The sequence below is a fragment of the Eptatretus burgeri genome, chromosome 10 (assembly GCF_056783735.1).
Source record: "Eptatretus burgeri isolate ZD-2024b chromosome 10, Ebu_testis_v1, whole genome shotgun sequence".
Lineage (NCBI taxonomy): Eukaryota > Metazoa > Chordata > Myxini > Myxiniformes > Myxinidae > Eptatretus > Eptatretus burgeri.
Genome location: NC_140970.1, coordinates 95,573,613 through 95,595,882, shown reverse-complemented (window position 1 = coordinate 95,595,882; position 22,270 = coordinate 95,573,613). Strand labels below are relative to the sequence as shown.

The following is a 22,270-nucleotide window of genomic DNA, read 5'->3' as shown; positions in this document are numbered from 1 at the left end:
CGGTCCCTTCGGGTGGGTGCCTTGAATTTCTTATCCCTCAGAGAGGATGATCACTTGTCTCTTATCATCTGAGCTCAAGCATTTGGACATCGATATTGCAGCAATATCGTGGCAGGTGGTTATACCTACTATTGGTCTGGTCGCTCTGATGTTTAACATGTCCAAGGAATTGCTGTAGCTATGTTGAATATGCTGACTCCAATGGTAATTGAAGTAACACCGGTCAATGAGCGTATTATGAGACTAAGGATTTGTCACTCCTTGGGTGTCATTTCCATGCTCTCTGCTTATCCTCCGACTGAAGCGAGTGATCTCATCATGAAGGACGCATTCTATGCCACGCTCGAGTCTGTGGTTGATCAGTGCCCAAGGTGAGATACTCTTTAGTCTTGGGGGATTTCATTGCATCAATTGAAACTGATTGGGATTGTTATGAGACATGTTTTGGTCCCCATGGGTCTGGAACTGTGAACCAGAATAGCACTAATTTCCTTGACTTTGCAAGAAGTCATGGACTTAGGGTGGCTGGTTCATGGAATATGCGCCAACAGGCTCATCGCTGGACTTGGTATTCCAATGCTGGTGGTGTGGCAAAGGAGATTGACCATGTGCTTGTTGATGGTCACTGGAGGATAATCCAGAACTTCAGGGTCTACTGGAGTGCTCAGTTCCTCAATACTGGCCACAGGCTTGTTGTGGCAACTATGAAGTTGCAGCTTAAATCCAGGAGAATGGTACCATCCCAGCCGAGGCTGGATGTTGGCAAGCTCAAGGATGAGAGGGTAGCTGAGGAGTTTGTGAACAAGCTGAGTGGAGATTTGGGGGGCTAGGTGCTTTGGGAGGTCCTGAAGAGTTGTGAAGTGCCTTCATGACCATCGTCCTTGATGTTGCCAGTGGATGTCTTGGAACTCACAGTCGGGCGAAGAAGAATTTTGTCTCTCAAGGGACATTGGATACCATTGACCAGAGTCACAGGGCCAGGCTGAATCCTACAGCTGAGCTGTTCAGGGAGCTGAGGCAAAAACTGTATGTGCAATAATGGTGGACAAGGAGGCTTATGTGCAAGGAATCTGTGAGGGGGTAGAGCATCACCTTTGGTCAAGTGTTTCTCGTCCTGCTTCCAAGGGAATTTGTGCATTGTGTTCCTTCAAGCCCGTCCCTCGGTGTACTGCAGTTAGAGCAGAGGGTGGTGGGCTCTTGACAGATGAGTCTGAAATGAGGGTGGTGGGCTCTTGAAAACTTTGAATCGCTGTATCAGGGTGATCCACTTGCTGTTGAGTTGGATGTCGGGGGTGTAACTTTCCCTATTACTGACCCTCCAATCAATTGCTATCCACCTTCGTTTGTGGAAACACAGACTGCGGTGAACTGTTTGAAATGGGGATAGAACTCCTCGGATCTGTGGCATCCATGCTGAACTTCTCAAGGCTGGTGGAAATTCTGTACTCATGTCGTTGCATGCAGTTCTGTCTGGGACACAGGCATCATCACAACTGACTGGAAGAGGGGCCTTGTTGTCCCCGTCTGGAAAGGGAAGGGTGATCGCCAAGATTGCAACAACGACCGAGGGTTGACACTGCTCTCAATGCTGGGCAAGGTCTTTGCTCGGATAATTCTTGATAGGGTTCGCCACCATCTGCTTGAGCACCAGCGTCTAGAGCAGTCAGGCTTTACACCAAAGACGTCAACAATTGACCATATCCTTGCTCTTCGGTCCTCACCGAATGCAGACGAGAGTTTTGGCAGGGTCTGCTTCCAGCCGATGTTGATCTCTGTAAAGCATTTGATTCAGTGAATCTAGATGCCCTCTGGAAGATTCTTGATCTTTGTGGGGTGCCACCAAAACTGAACAATCTGATATTTGAACTATACTCTGGTACTGAGAGTGTTGTGAGATGTGGTGGTACCATCTCTGACTTATTTCCAGTTGTTACTGGAGTTTGTCATGGGTGTGTACTGGCCCCCACGCTTTCAGCACTTGTGCCGACTGGATTCTGGGAGGATGTCGGAGAGATTAATCTGTGGTGCATCATTTGGGAATGTCAAGATCTCTGACCTTGTTTCGCAGATGATGCAGTCATCTTTGCGGAGACTCTGGATATCCTTTTTGGGGCCCTCGATGTGCTGAATGAGGAGTCAGAGCCGCTGAGATTATGGGTTTCTGGGTCAAAACTAAGATCCAGGCTTTCAATGACATCTTGGATGCTGCTATCCTGTCTGTACCTATTTGTGGTGAGGATGTTGAGGTCACGAAGAGATTCACTTTCCTTGGCAGTGATATTCATGTCTCTGCTGGCTATGAGCCAGAGGTCAACAGATGTCTGGGTGGGGCCTCAGGAGTCATGGATTCACTGGATCATGGGGTGTGGTGCAGCTGGTACCTGTGCGAGAGGAAGAAAGTCCGAGTATTCAGGTCCTTGGTGCTTCCAGTCTTGCTCTATGGATGTGAGACTTGAACTCTCACCAGGGATCTGAGACGGAGACTTAATTCCTTTGGTACCGGGTCTCTTCGGAGAATCCTTGGCTATCGCTGGTCGGACTTTGTGTCCAACGAGCGGTTGCTGAGAGAGACTCAAATGAGATTTGTTACCTGCATAGTCCGTGAGCGTCAGCTGCGGCTGTATGGACATGTGGCTCGTTTTCCTGACGCTGATCCTGCTCACCAGATTCTCTCAGCGAGAGAGCCTCATGAGTGGAGGAGGTCAATGGGCCGACCACGTGCCTCGTGTTTGCAGCAGATTGATCAACCTATCAAGGAGATGGGGGATGGCCCAGGTATCTGTCTGGCGGATAGCCAGACGGAGGCCCTTGGAGTACCCGCGGAAAATGGACGCAGCGACGCGCTGCTCCGACGCATGCTCCCATACCTGGCCTGACCTGACTGTATTGAGGAAACAAAGGTACGTTTTGCTTCCAAGTCAAATGAGGTAATGCATGTTTTGTTTGCAGCAATTCTGGCAGCAATCTCATCTACACTGCCTTATGAAGGTACATCTCATAATGCAGAGGAAAGAAAATTGTGGTCTTTCATTCAAAAAAAGATACTTTTGGTTTTTTCCCGACTTTTCAAACTTATAAACAGACTTGTGGACATGTAATACACATGTTATGTGAAGTAAATACACATTCATTGATTTTATCATGAAATACCTGTGTCCATAATTAATTAATTGGGAGGCCACCAGGGAAATTCCTGAGATATCTATTTTGTACGTGCACACTTTAAAGTTGTAAGAAATGTACATATCCATACAAATGTGACACCAAGTTTAAATTATTTGTAAACAGTTTCAATACATGGTTTAACAAAGTTGAGAAAGTCCTGAATAATAGGATTACGTTTTTTTGTTCGTCGGGGCTTGCTTTCAGTGGGTCGGTCTAAACCAGTGTTGAACAAGCCGAGTATTTGTAAAGACATTCGGGATCTCCATGATCGCTCCATAATAGTTCCAGCGGATAAGGCTGCTAATAATTTCGTTGTGGTTTGTAAAGTTTAATGTAGATGTTTTATTAAGAGGGTTAGGCATTGATACGGTTCCTTTCACTTGTATAGGAAATAGCACATAATATGTTCCTTGTCATAATTTGCTCAAAGATATTATCTCTGAGCATCAGGAAGTATTAGTTAATAATTTCGGTATTAAATGTAAAGAGGTAAATCTTTGTATTTCTCGACTTTTCTAGGTCCTAAAGCTTCATAAAAACATGTACAAGTATTGGTTTATAACGGGTGCCAGGCAGTGTTCGACCAAACAGTTATCGGTTATCGTTAACTCAGGCTTACACGTTGTTCGGGAACAATTCAGGAAATATTGTTTAGCAATTGAGAAGAATTTTGGTATTAACACTTTCTGGAGCATTAATTCTCTTTCGAGTTCTTCGATAGGATTAGATGCCTCAATATCAAGTCAGTTTAAGTTTTTGATTTTTCTGTTTTATATACAAATTTGGATTTAATACGAGTGAGGGATTCATTCTTTAGTGATTGACAAGGTTTTTAACTCTTTTAATAAGTTTTTATGTGTCAGGTTTGAGAGAGCATTCTTTGCAAAAAAGAAATACTCAAGTTTTCATTGTTTTGGTAAGCATAAGTTTAATGATGCTGTGAATTTTATTTTATTTTATACTGTTATGTTTGTGGGGTAGATGGAGGAACTTCATAGTAAAGGTAGGATTGTATGGAGTCGCATGGTCCGTAGATGAGCAGGAGACATCTCGATGTAATTTATTTCGGGAAAATTGTCAGCTTAAGTTGTTATGTGTCACCGCACGGGGGGGGGGGGGAGGGGGTGGTGCTGTGTTAATTAGGTAGGGTTTAAGACAAATTTCTCCAAATATGTGATTGCCCCCTGTGACCTTTTCCTAGGTTTTTGCATTTTTATAGCTGGCTATAAAAAGGAATGATGCTTTAACAACAACAACCGGTAGGCCATGCCCCGAGGCTTGGAAATGGTTATTGTGACCTGATAGGAAGGGGGAGATGATCAGAGAGGAGAGAGTGTGTGAGGTATGCGCTTGGAGACGGGGGTCTCATTTTTCTGGCTTCTCCTCGACATGAAGAAATACTGCAGCGTGATTCTCATTGTTCCTGCTGTGTGAATTTGCCCATGTGCTGGAGCAAGACGCCAGCCATTACTGTTCGGCTGAGTCATGAACCGTGTACATTTCTGAGGAGAGGAGAAGAGAAGAAGAGTGCGCCTCATGGTCTTATCATGGGGCCTCAGAAATCGTCGCATCATATGGTCGAGGAGGAAGGTGGGCGATCATTGTGAACGGACCTGGTGCAAGAGAGGAACGTTCGGCAAGTTTGATCGTGAAAAGAAGTTGCACAGCAGTTTCTGAGCCCTGGGTTGAATATCACTACCCAAATTGCCTCCTGTACGTTTCCCGCCGAGAGAGCGGCTTGGTGCCATTTTACGAGCTTCCAGTGCAGGACGACGCAGTTCGATCGTCAAGTTCTAAAAGTCCATCTCTGCACAAAGCTAAGTGCCAGAATCAGGGGGATTTTTCTTTTGTTTTATCTTTCCCCTTGTCCACTTTTGTAACTGTGTGTTGAGGCGCCTCAACTTTAGGCTGTAAATTACCTCACGTTTCATTACCTCATGCTTTGATTTATTTTCATTATTACACTTTGATTTATTCCTCTTATGAACACTTGATTAAATTGTCCGAATGGCAGAATGACAGTTTGAGTCTATGGTTAGATGGAGGTGCTATGTAATGGACATGTCTACAAGGTAGTGTTTATCACAATATTATCATCTAAAGTGGTGTATCATTAAAGTCATTCATATGTAGTAATAGTTTAAATTAAAGAAATCATTAAAGAAGTTAAGCTACCGACCTGGTTTCACCCTTCTTAGGGCTCATCAGGGCAACATTTTGCTGCTCCATCCACTTGATGACTTGAAGTCCTTTGGGCTTATATACTGCACGTGATGCCCCACTCCGATGCCTCACATACGGCACACTGCTCTGGTGCATGCTCCCATTCCTGACCTGACCTGATGTCCCACTGACTGTGACTGACACCACTGCCTCATCACTGAAGGATACCACCCTAAGTCCCATGTCCACAAGGTCATTTCGGAACTTCGTGCTACTCTGGTTTACAATTCCAGACCCATGGGGTCTAACACATTTCTCATAACTATCCCTATCAGTTCCCGTCGATGCATTGAAATTCCCCAAGACTGGAAGATTATCTCGCCTGGGGCACTGATCAACCACAGACTCGTGCACGGCATATAATGCGTCCTTCACGTGGAGATCACTCACCTCAGTCGGTGCATATACAGGACCAGGGGAATGACTCTCAAAGAGTGACAAATCCTCAATCTCATAATCTGCTTGTTGACTGGTGTTACCTCAATGATCATGTGAATCAGCTTATTGGACACAGCTACAGCAACTCCTTGGGCATAGGAACCATCAGAGCAACCAGACCAGTAGTAGGTGTAACCATCCGCCATAGTCTCACCACAATCCAGTCTCCAAATCTCGGAGAGTGCTGCAATACTGATGCTCAAATGCTGGAGCTCAGATGATAGCAGAGACAGGTGATCATCCTCTCTTCGAGTGAGGACATTCCAGGCACCCACCCAAAGGTTAACCCGAGGAGACCGCCATCTGGTGGATGACACTTCAGCACCACCCCAACATACACCAATGCAACCTAATCCTAGAAGGTTACTCCATCCTTATTGTCCTATCATCAAAGAACGGAGGTTTTGAAGGCTTTGCCCCAATCCCGTCAACAAGTGAACTTCCCAACGAAGGGCAGCTGCACAGAAGGTACTCGCACAAAGTGTTTTTTTTGGTTTTTTTACTTGCGTTTTTTGTGTGTTTTGTGGAATTAAGTGTTTTACAGTAACCGGAGTGCAAATTCTACCACCAACCTCCTAGACAGAAGTAACCAAACTGCAGGGGGACGTCTGCAGATACAGTTGGGCACTCGGTATGGATGGCAGTTGGCTCACAAAGCTCCCTTTGACAGGTTTTGTAATTTAATCCTGCTCGGTGTCCATATCCATACACCCTCCTCACCAGAAAACCTGGTGGGGGAGACGGTTTAGTCGCCGACAACCCGACCATGAAACAGGTCGGAACAAGTTTACATGGTACCTGGAGCAAGTCACAGATCTGATCCGGCCTGACCTGGCAATACTCCCGCTCTGTTCAAGGTGTTTCCTGACAGTTTGTTCCTGAGGATAACAGGAGAACTTGTGAGGAAAGTGACAGCAGTGGCTTTCTTCTTTGAAGAATTGTATTACATATCAGTTAAGACGATTGCCTGCATAATATTAGCAGAGAACCTGTTTATTTGCAAACGGTGTCGTTCAAATAATCTATGTATTGTCTGAGCACTCTTGGTTTCCTGGAAAAGTTATTGAAAAAATAAAGCACATGAAAAACCACCATACAGGAAAGGAAGGTAAAACTATCGAAAATCTGAGGTCTATTATTTTTATATTCGGAGAGTAGCCATATAATTCCTTGTAAACGATGTGCACATGAATACCCCCAAACCAATAGTCCTTGAGGAGTCTATACAGGAGCAAGGCTCCTGGAAGAGGAACAGAGAACTAACAGTGGGATAAACACCAAGGTAATGAACAACCAGGAAAAGAGGAGAGAGAGAAAGTATTAGCCATCAGGATAAGAAAATTATAATCAGTCCTTCCTCTTTATTGGCTTTTATGTGCTGTTCACAGCGTGATGGATTCATAAATCATGGCTAAGTTCCTCCATGGGCTGAGAAAGGCACATACATATATTCCAGAATTTTAGGTATACGTCAAAAAGCAATAAAACAATTATGATTAGAGTGGGACATCTTGAAAAAAAAGTCATACCCCACCCACTCCACCCCTCTTCATGCATCAAATAGGAAACTTGGGGCACAAGAGCCAACACCAATACAAAGCTTAATGCTGAGATGTGCAGATTTCCTGGTTGGAGACTCAGGATGATTTATCTGATGTGGGGGATAACACATACTGTATCATGATGACTGATGAATACAGGGCAGCCCTTGAACTGCAGCTGGATCAGTTACAACGAGAGCAACAAAACCAGCGGGCATTATTGGCACAGGAAAAGCACAGGAAGGTGCAGCACCTGCGCTTGATAAGCAAGACAAAGCTACAACTTCATAGTGCCAAGGATCGTCTGGATGAGAGTCGCAGGCACCATGACAAGGTCTTGCACGAGGTATGCAAAGCCATACATACACATGGTTGTCTTGAAACCCATTGAGATTCACATAGCAATCGACGAATCTTTCAATGTAAAATCTTACTCAAACAAACATTCACTTTTATCTGCAAATTTACTTATTGATCCGTAAAAGAGACTTGGCCCAAAAATATTTCAGAAAACCCCCCCTGTCTGTCCAAGGCTCATGACATGTATGTTAGGGTGGATTGAGATGCCACTATCGAGGAAGGTGGGGGCAAGAGAGATGCCCCGTCCCCACATATTCTCCGTGGCCATGATTACATGTTCAGCTTCCTGAACAACGTTGGAGGCCTCTCTGGCTGACATGTAGTAGGGAATTTCAAATGATAAATGTTCAGTATACTGAAGAAAAGGGCCGAGGAGGATGTTTGCATACATTGGGAGGCAGTGAGGGAGAAGGGAGAGGGGGTCTTGTTCCATATTTCTCTATCTTGTTCCCTGCAATTATTCGAGCCCAAAATAGTCAATTGCATTTTATTTATACTTCTGTACGTATTTTGCTGTGATTGTGATCCTGAGGTTGTTACTAAAACCTCCAATATCTAAGACTCTTCATCAGAAATAATTCCCATGTTTGTGGTCATTTTATCGATACATGTATGAGGTGCATCTTTTATATCATTCCACATTTCCTCCTCTGCTTATGTTGCTGTGCATGCATGCGTATTAAACCCAAACACTTTTAAGGATTAGCTTTGTCATAAACATCCACATTGTTGTTCTTGTTCGTTGTGAAGTGGAAAATTTCACAAATTGAGAGGTAATCATCAAATGCATACATAAGTGTACACACACACACACACACACACACACACACACACACACACACACACACACACACACACACACACACACACACACACACACACACACACACACACACACACACACACACACACACACACACACACACAATGTTGCAAACAAATGCGCAAAACAATCGCCAAAGAATATCGATGTAGAACGAGGCTGATCCTGAAAACCCCCCAAGAAACAAAATCAAAGCTATAAACCAGCTTGCAGTACCAGTGTTCCAATACAGCTGTGGAATAATAAACTGCCCCAGTTCAGAAATCAATCAGTTAGACATCAAAACATGAAAACTCCTTACCATGTACAAAATGTTCCACAAAAACCAGTGCATCCCGGGAATGTACCTGCTGTTACGAGAGTGAGGGAGCGGCCTGATGGAACTCAACCAGGTGCACAGAGCGACGAGTGTTGGACCAGCTGAGTATGTGAAATGTTCAACAGACTCTCGGATTAAATTTATGAAGAAACATGAACACAGCAAACTTGAAAATGTATCCCTAATTCACCTTGCAAGGAATTTCCAAAATACAGGTGCAAATAGAAAATACTGCACAGGAAAATGAAATGGCAACAAATACAGCCCCAATAATTATAAACAAGACAAAATAAATATATAAAACGAAAAATCAACAAAACACACCAACAACTGGGCGAACAACAAAAGAGCAGGAAAATACAAAAAAGAATGGGATTGACAAAGAGGACTCATTGGAATGGCTAAGAAGAGGTCAGCTCAACTGGGATGGAGAACGAATAAGAATAAATGCCCGACATCAAGGACACTACACCAATGGATTTGAAAAGATGATGGGACTGAGCCAGATGAACAAGTGTAGGTTCTGCAAGACAGAAACAGAAAGGACTAATCATCTGCTTTCGGGATGCAAAATACTATCAGAACAACTTTACACACAATGGCACAACAAAGTATGCAAAGTGATTCATTGGCATATCTGCAAAAATTTCAACATACCAGTTCCAGAAAACTCATGGAAACATGAACCAAGGGCAATTATTGAAAATAAGGACCATCATGCTGACGTACGACTTGATGATCCCATCAAGCGTGAACATAGAAACCAAAGCCTTGCGACCGGACATCGTTCTGAGGAACAAAAAGGAAAAGACAGCATTGTTGATTGAGATATCAGAACCCAGTGGTTTTGGCTTAAATAATGCAGAAATCAATAAAATGACCAAATATCAGGACTTCAAAAATGAGATCAAGAGATCTTGGAAGCTGAAGAGAATCAAAATTGCACCAGTGATAATTGGAGCAAGAGGAATAATAAAGAAGAACCTCACAGAGATTTTGAAAATCATCCCCGGGAATATTACCACAAAAAACTACAATTGGAGGCTGTCTGGGGTTCGTTGGCAATTCTGAAAAGAGCCCTTGGAGCAAAACTCTGAGAACAACAAATATGAAAAGCTTTGTCCATGAACGGTGATCACAAACAAACACACACGCGCACGCATGCACGCACGCACGCATGCACGCACGCATGCACACACAATTAGATAATCGTTCATTTTTTGTCGTGACAATTTCATGAAAGAAATGTTCATGAGCAAAGGCTACACCAGTGAATTTCCAAATAATTGCTGTGTGGGCTGCCACGTCCTGCCTTCTGGGTGTCCGATTGGCTGTAATAATCACAAATGAGGTAATACAATTTTCCACGAGTATAATTTGTGAATCCTCCACAAAAAAGAAGACTATTCCAGAAAGAAATTCTCTTTCCCTTTTCTTTATCTTCTACAGCATTAACTTTGCTAATTGTATTGTTTGATCCACTTGTATCTACTTTCTGTGCATTATTTACACCTGATTAGTTTAAAGGTTTTTGTGGTGGCTTCCTCAGTTTGAAGCATGCCCAAAGGATGCAGCACAAATGTTAGCTGTGATGAAGAATCAGCGGAAGGAAGGAAACTTGTTGAGAAATGAGCTGCAACAAAAGGTGAGTTGGCTCTGGTAGGTGGTAAGAAGAAGTTACATAAATAATGCCAAATAAATAAATAAATAAACTTCAAGTTGTTTTTTCGAGCCATGACCAGAGTTGATAATAAAAACAGTTCTGCACTTCTCATTTCTAAGCGTGCATCCTAATAATTGTCTTCTTTGTCATTAGTTCGGGCGAAAAACCAGCAAACGGTGTCAAATCTAGAAACAACTCGTTTTGACTTTCATGGTCATTTGGGGCTCTTGTAAAACAAAGGGTAGGGGTAGTAAAACATTTATTTCTAACCTCACATGCGAGATGAGATGATTAAGCTTGGTCATTGTGTGCCAGAATAACGTCGAAGGTCGTGATGATGCTTGTTTTGTGCACAGTTCAGATTCGGTTGATGAAATTCAAGATGGCCACCAAAAACGCAAGGAAATCGACATTCGAGATATCGGTGTAAAGTTTCCTCAAGGAAAGACGTCAGAACGATGCATTCAGTTGAAAAAAAGCATCCAGAATAGCATACAAAATTTTCAAAACCATCAATCCTGTCAAAATATTTCACATAGCATTGAATGCTTGACGTTGTGGGTCGTTCCGGGCACCAATGAAATAAGGAGGAGACCTAGTAAGATTGCAGTATCTTACGGCGTATTAGGGAAACATTAAGGAAACTTTGCAGAGGTACAGTACTTCATAATACATTCCTCAAAGGTTCACATGACTGCTTCCCCACCCATGTTGACAAACGGTTAACGTTTGAGGCCTCCTGGAATGAAGGAAGAAGGGACATTTGTGACTCTTTATACTGTTATGAAAAAAGATCCCGAAACCACTAGGGACACCACTCACCTTTCCATGATGAGATTTGAGTATCATAATTCAATTGGACCGTCGTTGTCCTCTTTCGAGGTGACATCCTCACAGTTGATATACAACGTTCCACAGCACCCGACGCACGTCAGCCCATTATCATGACACGAGCAAAGATTAGTGCCGCATCGATTCTTTCCAGGTGCTTTGCACTTACAACAGATGAACTTGAGAACATCATCAGGCATGGCCTCCAGATCAGTCATGAATGGAACCATACATCCATCTTCAAGCTTCCAATCTCATTCAAGTTGGTTCAATGACTTATTGTTCAGGCTCTGCCATCCAACAATTTGAAGGTGGATGAGTAGGTTGCGGAAGTACCTGGCCTGCTTGGTTGGTGGCAGTTTCTGAGGTTCCAGACAATTGCACCGATCTATCATTGCCATCTACCGAGCGTATTTCAAAGTAGTGAGGGAGTCAGTTTCATGGCCTTCATCGAGGTGGCAGAAGAGACAAATTCCCACATCCTCAACTTCCATCACTGTCTTCTCCTTGCAGCTGATGATATTGGCCAATTGTCGAACTCCATCATCACCCTTCACTACTTTGACCACATGTGTCTTTCTATGACCAAACATTCCTGATTTAGTGTCACAACCACCCCAAGAAAAAATTAAGAGGATATTCAGTCTGGGTTTGCTGCCCATCTTCTCCACTGCCTGTCTGGGATTGTAGACAGAGGTCTCTCGTCTCCTTTGAGACTATTCTTCTTTCCTTTTCATGGCTCAAACAAAGCTTGGAGATGACTCCGAGTCAACTTATTGTCTCCCACATGACATGTGTTTCTTCAAAAGTGCTGACTTCATTGTTGAGACAAACCAGGTGACCCTCGATCCAACAGAATTCCTCAACAACATAAATGTCTCAACTGCCACCACGCCAGATGACATTGAAAGTGCATGTGCCAATTATGCTCCTGTGGAACCAAGATCCACGCAACCAACATTGCAATGGCAACAGGTACATCCTGACTTCTGTCATAGACAGACTTCTCCAGGCATGCATATTGGCTGGAGAACGCGCAGGGTCACTGCTGATTATTCTTTGCATCTTGTTGTCACTATCAGATACATATCAAGCCTGATGTTGGCTTAGTGGCTTGCGTGGCTGGCTTGGGATCTTCGGGTGCTGAGTCCGAGCTCCATTGTCCGCTGAATTAACACCAGGTGGGGTTGACTCAACCTGTCATCCTTCCAAGGTTGGCGAAATGAGTACCAGTGTACTGGTATCAGGGCACAGCATTAGTGGCACAGTCACGTCCCAACAAAATGATAGCTACCCGGCAGACAAGCTGCCATACAGAAGAAGAATAAGAAGAAGAAGAAGAAGATCCAGATCTGCCTTTCACACTGTTGCTGATTTCCCCCATCAGATCAGCCTTCACAATCACTATCGACAAGAGCCGGGGCCAGAGTCTGAAATGTTGCGGAATTCATTTGCCAAACAGTTTCTTCACACATAGACAGTTGTATCTGGTGTCAAGCTGAGTTGGAGATCCACAGCATCTGTGTATTTTTGCAGACCAGAGTGAGTTCCATCGGCGTACAACTCCAAAACCACTGCATCAAAACTGTGCACTCAAACAGCTTACCCGGAACGTTGTCTATAATATGAGGTTTTGGTATAATATTGCTTGGCAAAAATGTTAAAGACTATCTTGAAGAATGGCAGCGCTTCCATTTTTCTCCTGTGTCAGAACCTTTTCTCCTGTCCCATTTGCCACAGGATACAGCCTACTCTTTCCTCATGCATTCTTCACTAGAATCTACTGCATTTAATATAAATCACTGATCTACACTTCAAACAGAAGAGAAATACTTTGTAAAATACACGTGTAGTAAACATTCATACTATCTCCATCGTGCCAGATGACACATACCTCACTCTGCGTGTCCTATAGTAATGTGTTCAGAACTGCTGTATGCTTTGCTCCATCAACCATGTAACAGAAGGAGGATTAAAAGTCGATTTGGCTTCAGTAAACGGCTAAAGAAAGACTTCATATTGATATTGATTAACTCCTAAATCTCCGATAAGGTAAAATGCGTTTGTCGTGTGCTGCATGTGCACATTTACAGAAAAGCGATGCACTATGTAGTTTGTAAAATAGCGAAGATTCACAGGCACACTTCGTCATGCAATAATTTAAAAAGAGACCTCTTCCTGTGTGTACTACAATACCGTATTCAGATGTCTAATACTGTGCTATACATCTCCAAAAGCCATATTTGATACTTTTCTGTTGGAATTGCTTTCTGCTTTGATCCATTGACCACATATCTGAAGTGAGATTAACAGTGTATCGTACTGGCCTCAACACAGCATGGAAATAATTTAATGTTGTTGCCTCAAAATATCATAACTCCAATAAAGTATGTGCAATTAGAATGTGAGTATGTCTATAAAGTATGTTCAATTTGAATGTGAGAATGTCAATAAAGTATGTACAATTACAATGTGAGTGTCTATAAAGTATGTACAATAAGAATGTGAGTATGTCTATAAGGTATGTACAATTACAATGTGAGTGTCTATAAAGTATGTACAATAAGAATGTGAGTATGTCTATAAAGTATGTACAATTACAATGTGAGTGTCTATAAAGTATGTACAATAAGAATGTGAGTATGTCTATAAGGTATGTACAATTAGAATGTGAGTATGTCGATAAAGTATGTACAATTAGAATGTGAGAATGTCTATAAGGTATGTACAATTAGAATGTGAGTATGTCTCTAAGGTTTGTACAATTAGAATGTGAGTATGTCTATAAAGTATGTACAATTAGAATGTGAGTATGTCTATAAGGTATGTACAATTAGAATGTGAGTATGTCTATAAAGTATGTTCAATTAGAATGTATGTCTATAAAGTATGTTCAATTAGAATGTGAGTATGTCTATAAGGTATATACAATTAGAATGTGAGTATGTCTAAAAAGAATGTACAATTAGAATGTGAGTATGTCTATAAAGTATGTACAATTAGAATATGAGTATGTCTAGAAAGTATGTACAATTAGAATGTGAGAATGTCTATAAAGTATGTATAATTAGAATGTGAGTATGTCTATAAAGTATGTACAATTAGAATGTGAGTATGTCGAGAAAATATGTACAATTAGAATGTGAGAATGTCTATAAAGTATGTATAATTAGAATCTGAGTATGTCTATAAAGTATGTACAATTAGAATTTGAGAATGTCTATAAAGTATGTATAATTAGAATGTGAGTATGTCGAGAAAGTATGTACAATTAGAATGTGAGAATGTCTATAAAGTATGTATAATTAGAATGTGAGTATGTCTATAAAGTATGTACAATTAGAATGTGAGTATGTCGAGAAAATATGTACAATTAGAATGTGAGAATGTCAATAAGGTATGTACAATTAGAATGTGAGTATGTCCATAAAGTGTGTACAATTAGAATGTGAGTATGTCCATAAAGTATGTACAATTAGAATGTGAGTACAGCATGTACAATACAGCATGTACAGCATGTACAATTAGAATGTGAGTATGTCCATAAAGTATGTACAATTAGAATGTGAGTACAGCATGTACAATACAGCATGTGCAGCATGTACAATTAGAATTAGAATGTGAGTACATCTATGAAGTATATACAATTAGAATGTGAATAAAGCATGTACAATTTGAATGTGAGTGCATATATAAACTATGTACGAATGCGAGTACGTCTTTAAAGTATGTACAATTAGAATGTGAGTATATCCATAAAATACGTGAGTCCGTCTATAAAATACAGACTGCATTATAAAACTATGCAAAACAAATCCCGGCGAGGGTGTACAATCTTTGATTGCTCATAATTGTTAGTCCTAAACGTAACAATATATTTACGAAATAGGATAGGATGTCATAAATTTGACCAGTCTTTTGTTTCTGCAGAGAGTCCTCGGTCAAGAAAGAGAAAAACACCAGGAATGTGGAAGTTTTAACCTGATAAGGAAGCAGAGGAAAGTCTTATAATCATTAATAATAATAATAATAATATTCGAGTTCCCTTGCAAGTAACTTCAATGCAGGCGTAGGCTATTAGGCCCATCATATCTGCACAATGGTCACCCAACTCATGGTTGTTTGTCCGTGCTCTATCCTTTTTAAATGCTCAGCATCAAGCAGGAAGGAACACGAACCATTCTTAAGGTTTTTGGTACTACTCGGATGGAGTCGGGCTCATACTCCTGACTTCCCAGACTCAGAGTGAACACTCTAACCATTATGGCACTAAGTCTTGCTATGCTCATACATGAACCTTGATAAATCAATGAAGCGAAAGGGCACACAGTAATTGTGAGTCATTGCTGATTATTTGTACTGCGAAAATACGTGATGCTTGGTGTTGGCTTTATGGCTGGAGTGGTGGGCTTGGGATCCGAGGGCCCTGAGTTCAAATCCTGCTTCGCTGTTGAATTAATACCAGGTGGGGATGACTCAGCCTGTCATCCTTCTGAGGTCAGCAAAAATGAGTACCAGCTTGCTGGTATCCTGCATCGGAGTACGACCCATCCAGGATTGTGCCCAATAGCCCAGAAGACTTCTTAGGCAACACCAACGCTCTGCACAGAGTATGGTCCCAATGGATGGATGGAAATTCATATTGAACTGGAATTCAGTTACAAATGATACCTGTTAGTTGCACCACTACTAAGGCATGGCTGTGCCACAGATGCAGTGGCCCTTTTTGTCGACATAGTTGAGGCTCGTGGAAGAGCTAGTACACTGAACAGTTCAGGACGTAACAGCCGAAAACAGGACACAAAACACGCATGCACGGGGTGGACAAGTGGACACATAGGATGCATGGGGTGAACAAGATGGATACAGAAGGAAACCTCAACGAGGGTGGTTTGGCCAATAAAGATCATGGATGATGGTGAGACCCAGGAGTTTGCATGACTGAACTTCCTTAAGAGGCTTGTTAGGAAAGTAGAAAGGAGTGTTTGCCAGCTGGTCCTTTTGGAGAGAGATAGTGAGAGTGAGATTTCTCAGGATTGAAAGACATATTCCAAGTGTTTGACCAGCTTTTTTTTTCAAGGTCTGAAGAGAGGGAAGATGCTGCAGCCTGCATGTCTGAAGGATGAGGGATGTCATGGCAGATGGTGGAGTCATCAGCAAAGAGATAAAGAGGATTTCCCAGAGAGTCAAATATATCATTGATGAAGAAAAGGAATACGACAGCCCAGAACACTGCCTTGGGGCACTCCAGCCTTGACAGGGGGATGAGATGAAAGGATTCCATTGATTTGTCACACATGAGCTACGAGGGTCAAGGAAGTCAGTAAGCCATGTACGAGGTTAGCCTTGGATGCCATCAGCAGAGAGTTTGGAGAGTAAGGCAGGATGCCAAACTGTATCAAAAGCACGAGATATGTCCAGATAGACAGCCCCAACATTGAGAGCCTCCATGTTGGGTGAGTATAAGCAGCATGTCCCAGGGTGAGTGACCTGGTCCAAAACTAAATTGGTGATTTGAGATGAGGTTGTTGGAGAAAAGGAAGAATTTATTGTCAACTGCGATGATGGATTCCATGCCCTTGCTGACAATTGAAAGGAAGCTGATCGGTCTGCAGTTGAGTGGCACAGTTTTCCACCTATTTATGTAGTGCAGTGATTTTGGGGAGAAATTTGCACATTCAAGTAGAAATTTTGGACATGGCCAGAATACCAGCAATAACTTGTCTAATCTTTGTTGAATAACACTGTGGAACTTTTAATGTTCATCAATGAATGCTTGCAGACAGGACAACAAGCTTAATGTCCAACCACCAGTGTGATGCATTGCTCTTCCTGTGAAGTACCAGGGTGACAGTTTACAGTTGTGATAGAAATCAAATCTAGATTAGACAGTTCAAAGGTGAGTACACTACATTTTTGTATCCAAGGTCAAGCCTCGTGGAAGATCGAGAACACTGAACGGATTAGGACGCAACAGAACAAAATCAACAGTGGAGAGAGGAGGGGGGACACAAACAGTGGAGTTGAAGGACAAAGTGAGGGAGCTTTGGACAAACAATGGGTGTGTGGAGGAATGAGGGGTAGGGGAGGACACATGGGATGGACAAGTGGATACAGAAGTAAACTCTCAGGAAGGAACAACTGGAAATTTCGATTCTGACCTCTTCTGTCTGGAAGGAAAAACTGAAATAAAAACTCTGACCTATCCTGTCAACCATATTGCTGATAAAGGCACAACTATTTCTTCAAATATGATTTTAATGACGTTCCTGTTGATTAATATTGGATAACCTCAAAGTTGTACATCACCCAAAATGTGGTTTCTTTGCAATGCAAGGATGCCACAGCATGAAATAGTTAATGGTGAGCAAAACAACAGCATTTATTGGTGAATGATTTTCATGTCATTGGATGGTTATGCTAAACAGATGAACCTGAGTGTGGCCGAGCAAACGTCACTGAAGCGCTGTATGGATGAGGAGAACAGCCTTGCATGCGAATCGTACAGGCTGCGAGCACAACTTGCTGCCACAGTCCGTGTCAGCAAAAAGCACATGCATGGGCGTGATGCTAAAGCCCAGGATTGTTTGAAGGCAAAGGTGATGTGACCTTATTTTCAAACAATGTTTTCAAATAAGTTTTGCACAGTGTTAAGATCAAACCTTGAAATTATTTCACACTTAATTGCACATTGCAAGCTTTGCATTCAACACCATGATTGTCACTGTTACATCTGAGCCTGTGAGGATACAAGTTGTATTTTCCTGCCATAAGGCCAATCAACTTAGTTATTTATTCACTTATGCAATCATACACAATGTTCAGGCACAATGTTGCAGTCGTTTGACACCCTTCGATCTCCCACCACCCCCCCCCCTCTCCACACTTCTCTGTCCAAAGTATGCATTTTGTCGCCATTATTTGATACCAGGCTGCCAGAGATACCATGGTGATCATTAAAGCTTACATAACAAATAGATGGCCCGTAATAGCAGCTTGAAGTCCCAAAAGTACCATAAAACCATGGCTTGCCACCTTCTTGGGGTGGGTTATTTGGGAGCACAGAGGGCAAGCGATTTAACAAATTGTTCTGGCACACTATTATTACAACTAATGAACTCCACTACTGAAGATGGACGGAGGTTGTGTTTTCAACCCTGTCTGTTTGTCTATTTGTTTTTCTGTCTGTGAACAGAGTATCTCAAAAAGTTGTGGACAAATTCAGCCGAAACTTGGTGGACAGGTTGGATGCGTGAAAAGGAGGAATTGATTCGATTTTGGTTGAGATCCAGATCCAGCCTTTCAGTGGGGGTACAAAACATAAAATGTTTAGCTTGGTTCGTTCTACCGAGTGCTGTTCTTGTTCAATCAGATTCCCTGCACAGTCCCATTAAATATCCAAAATGAGCTGACTGGATACAGAAGCCTGATAGAGGAAATGCAGGGCAGTGGATATTTTCGATTTTCTTTCATATTCTTCCTTCCATTGTACATTCTTTGGACACTGAGGAGAGCATTCGTCGTGTGTACATCCAGCCTGACAATGAGAAGCGTTGTTGATGTAATCAAATAATGTTCTGGATTCATTTCTCAATCCTCACGACAAAACTTCTGTGTGGTTGAAGAGGATGTAGCCTTTCTTGGTTGGGTCCTTTTCAGCTCGGCAGCTCAATTTTGGGACTGCATGTCTTTACGATGCCCCACATTTTCATGTACGCACCTCACAATTCAACTCTATTATACAGTATGCTATTTCTGTCTTCTAACTCTAATGTACAGACCATGTACACACCGGTCCAAACTTCCCAACTCGTCCAATGCTTGACTGTAGTGCTTATAACCATGCTTTCCTGTGCCCTCTCTTTTCCTGTTGGGTACCTCGCCATTCATGCTGAGCAGCAGATGTATCAGAAGATGAAAGACGAGATGGAAATAAAAACCATTTGCTTTAAAAACTTGGAAAAGAATCTTGTTCCCTTACAAAAAAGGTAAGAGCAAACTTGGGGTTTTGCTTGTTTCTTCACGTTTCTAGTTATGTAGAACCCTTACCTGTGCTTTCACGACTTATTCACACAGTCCTGAAAATGAACTCTCCCAGAAAGTAACATTTTGATGACCTGGGCTATAATATAAATCTTCCCCAGCCAAACCCATAAGGAGATAGGAATACATGGGGCTGTGTCGTAGTAGTTGGAGTAGTAGTAGTGGTGTCAATGGAAACACCTTAAGATTTTACAAACCATAAGCTGGAGGCAGGGAAAATTTGCAGGTCACTGTGCTGGAAGTTCAAAAACAGGGAAAGATCTGGTTACCTGGCAATCAAAGCATGTTTCAAAGATGGCCAGGAAGACCCGAACTGAACAATTTTCATATATTTATAGCATCTGAGCTTGTGATGACAATTGATGAACTTGAGAATTTTATGCAGGACAGGTGTCATGAGAAGAGTATTTTGAATAACTTCCCTGTGACCTGACTTGGGTGACTCAATAGCTGTAGAGATAGATATTTGGGATATTTTTTAGCCGATGCAAAATTATAATGTTCAACAAAGTGTAAAACCTGTGGCTAAAACTTTTGTAGTGGGGAGAAACCTTTAAATGGTCGAGTGAAAGTCCAGCTTCCAAACACCTCCACGGGTTTCTCATGACATAAATGTTACAAACATCAGAGGTCATGAGGAATTTTTGTTTTGAAGGAAGTGTTCCATTTGTGAAATACAGAAAGGTATCAGGTCAGGTATGGGAGCATGTGCCGGAGCAGCGCGTCGCTGCGTCCACTTTCTGTCGGTACTCCAGGGGCCTCCGTCTGGCCATCCCCAGGCAGATGCCTGGCCCATCCCCATCTCCTTGAGATGTTGATCAATCTTCTGCAACCATGAGGCACGTGGTCGGCCCATTGTCCTCCTCCACTCACGAGGATCCCTCGCTGAGAGAATCTGGTAAGCAGGATCAGTGTCAGGAAAACGAGCCACATGTCCATACAGCTGCAGCTGACGCTCACGGACTATGCAGGTAACAAATCTCATTTGAGTCTCTCTCAGCAACCGCTCGTTGGACACAAAGTCTGACCAGCGATAGCCAAGGATTCTCCAAAGAGACCCGGTACCAAAGGAATTAAGTCTCCGTCTCAGATCCCTGGTCAGAGTTTAAGTCTCACATCCATAGAGCAAGACTGGAAGCACCAAGGACCTGGAGATTCGGACTTCTTCCTCTCGCACAGGTACCAGCTGCACACACCCCATGATCCAGTGAATCCATGACTCCTGAGGCCCGACCCAGATGTCTGTTGACCTCTGGCTCACAGCCATCAGACACATGAATATAATTGTCAAGGTAAATGAATCTCTCCGTAACCTCAACATCCTCGCCTCGCCACATAAAGGTATCGGTTATCAGATTAGAGACCCCAACCTGAGGATCGAAGTCTCTCGTCATTTGTTCAGCGCTGAAAAATTCTCACTTGATGTCTTTGTTTAATTTCACACTCATGCTTTTTTGACACAACTTTACCTTCGACATGACAAGTCAGAAAGCAAACAGTACAATATGAAAGAGAAGCATGAGGCAAATTTCACCAAAATGCAACTCCAAGTTAATTAACCGCTATGAAAGATAGACTTTTCTTAATGCTATCCAACACTTCACTTCACTCAAACAGTGAAGAGGATAGCTGGTCAAATAACAAATCCCTGTTCAAAATGCCAAAAGCATTAGCATCAACAACATTGCCTTTGTAATGATAAACTAAGCCTGATGATGACTTAACGGTTAAGGTGACTGGCTTGAGATATGAGGGTCTTGAGTTTGAGCCCCCGTCGTGCCGTTAAATAACACCGGGTGGGTTTTTAATTATTTATTTATTTATTTATTTATTCGTGTCCAGCCTGTGTCTGCTTGGCTGTATTATTTTCCAGAGGTGTGGCTGAGTCTGTAGAGGACATCGGCAGTGGTGCGGGTGTAGTGAGTCTGTCACCAGTGCAGGCAGCGGTGAGTGTGGTGAGGTAACAGGCAAGGAAGAGTGTCAGCAGTCGTGAGAGTGCAGTGAGGTAAGAAGCAAGGAAACAATGGGGCTGCAACGCCTGGTGTTGGCTTAACAGTTAAGGTGGCTGTCTTAAGTTCTTCAGATCTTGAGTTTGAGCCCCTGTCCTACTGTTAAAATAACACCAGGTGGGTTGACTCAGTTTGTCGTTCTTCTGAGGTAGGCAAAATGAGTACCAACTTACTGGAAGCAGGGGGAACTACATCAGCGGCACAGCTGCATTCCCAGTAATGATGCAACCAGCAGCCAAAATGCTGCATATGAAATAATGATGATAAACGTTATTCAAACACAAAATCTGGCAAAATAGCAACACTTTGATAGTACACAAAGAATATATCAAAGGAAATGACTTTCACTCAACTTTTCTTCTCTTGTTATGGTTTAAGAAACTTCAAACTATCGATTTTGAGCAAAAACTTCACAACTAATAACAAATATAATTGCAAGATGCTGATTTTTGTTTGTCATTATTTTAGTGTTGCAGAATTTTCCATGACTTATGACATCATGAAGAATGAGCGGAACGTATTGAAGGACTGCGTACAAACGGCATCCCAGCAGTGCACTGAACGAAGGGAGAAAACCGAGATTTTAAAGAACGAACTTGAGGTCCTTGAAGTGTCGTGTAATGACACCAGACGGTACGAGCTGAACCACAAGGCGTTACTGTGTGACATGGTGTGCCAAATGAAAAGGGCAGCCAAAAATGTGAACCAAATATAAGAAATTTAACTTTGCAACAAGAGGTCATTTCACTCATCATGCTTTGCCATATCCACATCAACTTAGTTTCATTAACACAGTTCCCACAATATTTAAATCTGCAACCAAATTTTCCGGAAATGACATGCTTTTAATCTCGT

At 42.3% G+C, this 22,270-nt stretch overlaps 1 protein-coding gene and 1 long non-coding RNA gene across 6 annotated transcripts in view; one reads left to right on the top strand and one right to left on the bottom strand.

Moving 5' to 3' along the window:
* Positions 1-22,270, top strand: part of CCDC146 (coiled-coil domain containing 146) — a 100,867-nt gene that overhangs the window by 32,323 nt on the left and 46,274 nt on the right. For 4 of the 5 annotated variants that reach the window (XR_015062667.1, XM_085899511.1, XM_085899513.1 and 1 more), the window contains exons 9-13: positions 7,527-7,713; positions 10,419-10,514; positions 17,792-17,962; positions 19,263-19,351; positions 21,884-22,048. Coding sequence is in view for 4 of the 5 variants with exons in the window: in XM_085899511.1 (XP_085755637.1) it covers positions 7,527-7,713; positions 10,419-10,514; positions 17,792-17,962; positions 19,263-19,351; positions 21,884-22,048 (708 nt within the window). In the remaining variant the exon portion in view is untranslated. The remainder of the gene's footprint in view (positions 1-7,526; positions 7,714-10,418; positions 10,515-17,791; positions 17,963-19,262; positions 19,352-21,883; positions 22,049-22,270) is intronic. The other variant, XM_085899512.1, reaches the window with a different exon arrangement.
* LOC147019177 (uncharacterized) overlaps positions 6,299-22,270 on the bottom strand; it is a 68,748-nt gene continuing 52,776 nt past the window's right edge. The window contains exons 5-6 of the long non-coding RNA XR_015062668.1: positions 9,527-9,658; positions 6,299-9,392 (exon numbers count right to left, since the gene is read on the bottom strand). This is a non-coding gene — a long non-coding RNA (uncharacterized LOC147019177). The remainder of the gene's footprint in view (positions 9,393-9,526; positions 9,659-22,270) is intronic.